General features: G+C 38.2%; 1 protein-coding gene across 8 annotated transcripts; it reads left to right on the top strand.

Moving 5' to 3' along the window:
* The first annotated feature begins 2,282 nt into the window (after window positions 1-2,282).
* LOC131238504 (kinesin-like protein KIN-12F) lies at window positions 2,283-5,333 on the top strand. Of its 8 annotated transcripts, none has more exons than XM_058236214.1 (5): window positions 2,283-2,320; window positions 3,866-3,944; window positions 4,339-4,744; window positions 4,840-4,941; window positions 5,046-5,333. In XM_058236214.1, exons 3-5 carry the CDS (start codon window positions 4,568-4,570, stop codon window positions 5,214-5,216), a joined length of 450 nt encoding a protein of 149 aa, XP_058092197.1. In that variant the 5' UTR covers window positions 2,283-2,320; window positions 3,866-3,944; window positions 4,339-4,567; the 3' UTR covers window positions 5,217-5,333. The 8 variants fall into 8 exon arrangements, with proteins under 8 accessions (XP_058092197.1, XP_058092194.1, XP_058092198.1 ...); XM_058236211.1 differs by having other exon boundaries at window positions 3,866-3,962; XM_058236215.1 differs by lacking the exon at window positions 2,283-2,320 and adding an exon at window positions 2,519-2,979 and having other exon boundaries at window positions 3,847-3,962; window positions 4,849-4,941.
* The last annotated feature ends 1,247 nt before the right edge of the window (window positions 5,334-6,580 follow it).

Genomic DNA, 6,580 nt, shown 5'->3' with positions numbered 1-6,580 from the left:
CACGGATTTGGTTTCATTTGTGGTGGTTTCTGTCTCTATTGGCAGTGAGATCTGGACGATTGGATTCGTATTGTGGTCTGAAATGAGCGGATTTGATGTGATCTGGTAATGAAATTTGTGATTTTCGTTTGTTTTGAAGGAAAAATCTGAAATGTGCTTAAAAAATGCTGGACTTTGTATGGAAATATGAAATGAGTTGATGGAACTGAGTAGTGTTTTCTGTTTGGGTGGTAAATGTACTGGTGGGCCCACATTTCTAGATCCCGGGCTGTTCTCTGAAAGAGGTTTCTGTCGGAGAATTGAATTGGAAAGGCTTTTTCTCAGTGTTGGTGTTTGTTACCAGCACTGAGGAGCTGCTGCATTTTTATTTGTCATCTCATGTTACTTGTCAACATTTGGAAGGGCAGTGCATCTGGATGCCTATGAAATCTGATTTTTGGAGCATTTGAAAGGGCTGTAGATTGCTTCAGATCCACCATTGGTGCGGCGGAGTTCGTGGATGAATTGCTGTGGATTGTTCGCCCTTTTGACAGACTCCCACAGATGAATTCTAGGTTGGTGATCAGAAATATAATCACTTGAGGCTGTTAAGAAGTTTTGAGCAAGTGCCCAGCTAATCGGATACGCATTTGGACCAGCCTCACTTGCAAGCGAGATCCAACCATTCATTAGGTGGGCTGCATCATGCCTCTCCTGGGCTGAGAATCAGGTCAGTTTGTTCATCAGGTGGGCCACAAGTGAACAAATGGTGTCAGATTAAGATAAAATGGCCATCAATCCACATTTGGTGTGTATGAGCAAACCTGCCTTGACTTTTGGACCAAAGCAAATGCATTGTGGGGGCATGTGCCATATAATAAGCAATGTAGATCTCATGCATTTGCCACATTTTGCAAGTTTGGGTTGGGCCCCATTCACATCTTTCCATGTTTAATGAGTTGGACCATGTGTTAGTTTTTACAATATTACGCAGATAGCACAGGTTTACATCAGTTATTGTTTTTTCCTTCACTCTGTAGATTCACAAGTCATAAAAGCATGCCAATCTTATAAATCTAGGGTTAGGGACTCTCCTAAAAATGAGTTCATCTCATTTTAGTTAATTGTAATTATGTATTAGAGGTCATGATTCTTGGTTATCAAGATTGTTTTTAATCCTTGTTGTTTGGAAAAACAGGATATGAACATGTTTTTGGGCCTTCTAACTTCCAAATTCTAAAGCTAAAAGCTCAAACAAATGAAAGGAAACACTCAAATCTCAGTCCATGCCAAACTGCCAATCAATCTCAATTATGACATCATCTTCATTTCTGCTATAATCAGCACTGCTGCAATTGTCCATGTATTGAATGTTTTGAAATGATACAAAACTCTCACAAGTGCTCTTGGAAATGGCCTTCTATGATGGAAACCTCTCACTTGTTCCAAAGGATTCCATAGAATTCAAACATGCGAGGCTGTCACATCAGGTGAAACCAGTTTCCATTTCCAATGAATTTGACAAGATTCCAGCTATCCAAACATTCCCAGCTTGGAATAGAAGATGGAATTTGCCCCTTTTTTGGAGCATATGGTCGGTGCTCCTGTTCCAGCAATTTGTGAACAAAGATCCGCCATTTTCTCAACATGAAAACAGAGGAAACTAATTGGAGTGCAGCACACCCGTTTCCTATTTTGGTGCATCGTGATCAAATTGCACGTGGCAAGGTTTGGATCATTCAGCAGCTTGAGGTAAATACACATTGATTTGTTGTTGTTAGTCTATATCTTTTTACAGGATACTGCTATTGGAGTCAACAATTGTCGGCTGGAATTAAGGTCCGTGTTTATTCCTTTAATAGTTGTGCCAGACTGGAGGTGTATGGACTCTTGCACTGTGGTTATTCATTCTAAAGATTGGAGCCTGAAATAGTTAGATTTTTGGGATGCCCCATCCATTATGATGTGTTACTGATGAAAGGCCTAGATATTGTACACGTACTGCATACATACATGTCAAGTGTTTGATAACTTCCTTGGATTAAAAATCCATATTTAGAGTTGTTGTTTTATGGAATATAGAACTATCTCTTCAGTAATACAGTTCAATCTAGGCAGTCCATTAGCTCTAGTGGAGGTTTCATGAGCTACCATGTAAAGATCATACTGATGGGATGAATTTAACCATCTGATCAATGGCATATCAAAACCATCTATGAAAAAATAGGTCCAATCGAAAATTTGAGCTTTCTATTTGGTAGAGCCAATATCTGGCATCGCCGATATTATCAATAACATCAGTCATAGATGTTTGAAAGATGCTTCCAGTAATGCGAAGCCAGTTTTCTGAAATGCGAGATCTCTTGTTATTGTGTGGGCGGCTGTGTCCTCAAAGCTTTAGAGATTGCAATCTCTCAGGCTTTGATTGATCTTCTTTGTGATTTTGTTTTCTTGCTGTATTCTTTTGTGGCTTTGCCGCCTTTTTAAATAAATTATCAGTTACAAGAAAAAATAATATTTGTTGGCTGTTTCACTTCTTTAACCTCCTTGAAGAGATTTTGTTTATTTCTTCATTTTGGTGGGTATGGTGGCCTTATTATTATTATTTATTAAATCAACTTGGTGAACTTTCACCAATTCAACAGTAGACTTGATAATTTCATACGGCTTCTGGAATTTTTATATTTGTAACATCAGCCAAAAAAATTCCCCTACTAGAAAGTAATTAATTCAAGCATATTGTAGGAATCTTGCCATTGCAAACATATTGGTTGGATCTTCTTGTAATGTTCCAAAATTTATTCCTTTGATGAATAAGAACAGGCATTAGCGGAACCCATCATCTATTTTTCTGTCCATTGGTTTTGTCCATCTTATGATAAGCAGGTCTTACACATGCTTTGCTGCTGGGTCGAAGATCCAAATTCTGAGCCATTCAAGTTGCACCTGCCAAGGATTTTTGACTATTTGTGGCTTGCAGAAGATGGCATGAAAATGCAGGTCTGGAAATAAAATAAACCACCTTTACATTTATGTAGTGGCATTTTGTCTTTGTTTTTGTCCATGTCAATTGAATCTGGGTTTCTCACAGGTGTTCAAAATCTAAAACCATTTCTAGTTCAGTGCATAAGTGGTCATCGGCATAACCTTTTTTTTTCCAGAGGACATTCGATTCAAAACTCACTTATTGATTGTGGTTAACTGCAGGGTTATAATGGCAGTCAATTATGGGACACTGCTTTCACTGTTCAGGCAAGAATCTCAACTAGCCTTCTTGAGGAATTTGGTCCAACTCTTAAGAAAGCGCATGAGTACATAAAGAATTCTCAGGTTTCATTATATTACTTTGGGAGCAGTAGTTTTCTACTCTCTCAGTAAATTTTTTCAAATCAAGTTGTTTTTGGATATCTTGACCATGGTCCTCCCCTACTTTTTCCTATGACCTGTTCCACTTTGTTTTTGAAGGTTTTGGAAGACTGCCCTGGTGATCTTAGTTTCTGGTATTGTCACATTTCTAAAGGTGCATGGCCTTTGTCAACTAGAGATCATAGATGGCCCATATCAAATTGCACTGCAGAAGGTTTAAAGGTAATTAAACACACTCTTGTGTATCTGATTGATTAGGTGCATGCTTCACTCTTGTGCAGGCTTCACATTTCTAAAGGTGCATGGCCTTTCTGCTTGTGCAGGCTTCTCTTGTTGTCGCAGATTCCATCAAAAACTGTTGGTGAACCAATCGATGCAAACAGATTGTACGACGCAGTGAATGTCATTCTTTCACTGCCGGTCTCTCTCTCTCTCTCTCTCTCTCTCTCTCTCTCTCTCTCACACACACACACACACACACACACACACACACACCCATAGAAGCAAACTAATCCGTTAGGATTGTCCCATTGGGGTGATTTTTGGGTGTGGCCCATCCAGCATTGGAATCATCAGATCAACAGTGTGGATCACCAAATGTCAAGGCCCATCCTCAGGTCGTGTATCATGTAGTTCCTTGCCAAGATGTTTTTCTTATGAAAGCTAGTTAATTCCATGGATTGTTTAAATATTTTAAGTTTTTCAATTGTCTCCTTACTTTCAAAGCTATTTTAATTCTACATAGGTTTATATGTTTAATTCCATGCATTGTTTAAATATTTTAAGTTTATTTCGTTGTCTCCTTACTTTCAAAGCTATTTTAATTCCACACAGGTTTAAATGTTTTAAGTTTTAGTTTCAGCATGGAGATCTGTATAGGAAGAAATGAGAGCGATTTTTAGTTGTTTGATGAGTACGAATGAATTTTTCAATTGCTGAGAGCTCAATTCTTATGTATTTGTTTTTAAAATGTGGGTTCTATATGGGTTGTAGGAATTCGGATGCCAAGAAGACATGATGTTCTGTGGTGTGTTTGATGGCCATGGCCCTTGGGGACACTGTGTAGAAAAAAGGGTCAGAGAATCGCCGCCATCATCTCTGCTTTGCAATTGGCAAGAGACTCTTGCTATGAGCTCAATTACATCAGAATTCCTTTTGGAATCTGATAAAATGCTTAATCGATTTGACATTTGGAAGGAATCCTATTTGAGAACTTATTGAAATGAGTGATTCACTTGGGCAAATGAATCATAACCTTGAAGGTTTGAAGAGTGATCTGAATGAAGTTACTAAGGGAAGGGATTGCCTTGATGCTGAGCTACTTGTCTTGAAAGAGCAGCTAGAAATGGCACAAGCTGTTGCTGAAGAAAATGAAGCAATTGCTACAGAAGTTCGACAGGTGCTTGCTAATTCTTTTTATCATTACCTTATTTTTGATTTTTTTCCCCTACTTGTGTCATGTTTGATTCTCAATGTTTTCCCTTTCGATCTCAGATGGCTGAGGCAAGGAAGAACTGTGCTGAAGAGGAGGAGGTGAAGCTGTTAGAGAAGTCTGTGGAAGAGCTAGAATATACCGTAAATGTATTGGAAAACAAGGTCAGCTCATCAATGGTTACTGGGATATATTCAGAACGTTTCCTGCATTAGCTTTAATTCACTTAAAAGTTTTCTAAGTAGCTTTTACTTTCCATTTCTTTTAGGGGGAGCTTGTCAAAGGAGAGGCTGAAAGGCAACGGTTGCAAAGAAAGGAGCTAGAAGGGGACCCCACTGAAACAATTCATGTGGAAGGCTATGTGGCAATTCATGTGCATTTGTATTTTGTTTTGGAAACTTTAAATAGACCATTAATTGTTTTGTTGATATTGTGCTGATTGTTGTCATGATGAATGTTAAATGGGTGAAATATGCACAGGTTCAATCATTTGTTGATTATGATATTGTTAGCTTTGGTTGATAGAGAAATGAGGTCAAAAACTGAATTTAGCCTCGGTTGATGCCAAAAGAGGCTAAATCCATCTTTAGTCTCGGTTTTGCCTCGGTTACATAAACTGAGACTACAACTCTCGTGGCTAAAGGCTTTAGCCTCGGTTGTTGAGAACTGAGATTAAAAATAGTTTTAGCTTCGGTTGGAGGCAACTGAGGCTAAATTTGGATTAGTCTCAGTGGAAACAATGGAGGTTAAAATTTTGATTTAGCCTCATTTCGAGAAAACTGAAGCTAAAAAGATTCTTTTAGCCTCACTTGAAGAACAGAGGCTATAAAAGTCATTTTAGCCTCGGTTGCTAAAACTGAGGCTAAAGCCTTCAGCTACGAGGGTTTCAACCTCGGTTTAGATAACTGAGGCAAAACTGAGGCTAAAGGTTTTAGCCTCAGTTTTTAACCTTTTTAGCCATGGTTTTGAACCGAGGCTAAAGCTTCCTTTTCTTGTAGTGGAACCTGCCTGGGTTCTTTCCGACTAACCAAAGAAGTCAAACAATTAACGCCTAATAGAACACCTACATGAGAAATTTCTAAGCATCATCATTGACAATTTCCTTAAAAATTTTCCCACCCTTTATATAGATGTGAAAAGTCAACATTAGCTCTTAAATAGTTGAGGTTTGTACACTACATCAGTTCTCTTCTATTTGTTTTCTTTTCTGATTTCTTTCCTTGAAAGTTTTTGCTTTGTCCAACTTCTTCATACATAGTTTGATCTGCAGACGGTTGGATTCGCTTCTTTCAAAGTGGGGATTATGTTCTTCTAGCGAACATGTTTGCAAGTGCTAGCCAATGGAACAAAGTGACAAGAGTGAGAGAGGCAATGAGAAACAGAGGAGTTCAGAAACCAGAGCCAGGTAACAGCCTCATCGAGCTACATCCAACAATTTAGCTTGAATCAGAATTTTCAAGGACTGTTGTGGATGTATTTCTTTCTTGTGTAGTAGATTTTCTATGTTGTTAGACTCCCCTCTTCTCTTTCTGTACTTTTCTCTCCCAACTTTTCCTCCTTTTTTTTTTTTTTCATTTTCCTTCTCCACTTGATTTGAAAATAGAAAGGGAATTCATATTTATTACTCTCCTTCCACTGATAGACAATTCACTTTTTAGGATAAAATGGTAAATTCAATAGAGTTATTGCATCTATTTGTTTTTTTTTTTTTTTTGGGCACCATTTAAAAATTGGCAGTGACTCATCCACCTTACATGTCAGATTGATTTACAGCTATACACACCATCCAGATTGTGGATCTCA

Source organism: Magnolia sinica, chromosome 3, assembly GCF_029962835.1.
Source record: "Magnolia sinica isolate HGM2019 chromosome 3, MsV1, whole genome shotgun sequence".
NCBI lineage: Eukaryota > Viridiplantae > Streptophyta > Magnoliopsida > Magnoliales > Magnoliaceae > Magnolia > Magnolia sinica.
The sequence above is the reverse complement of the archived record's forward strand: the minus strand, read 5'-3'. Positions and strand labels throughout refer to the sequence as shown.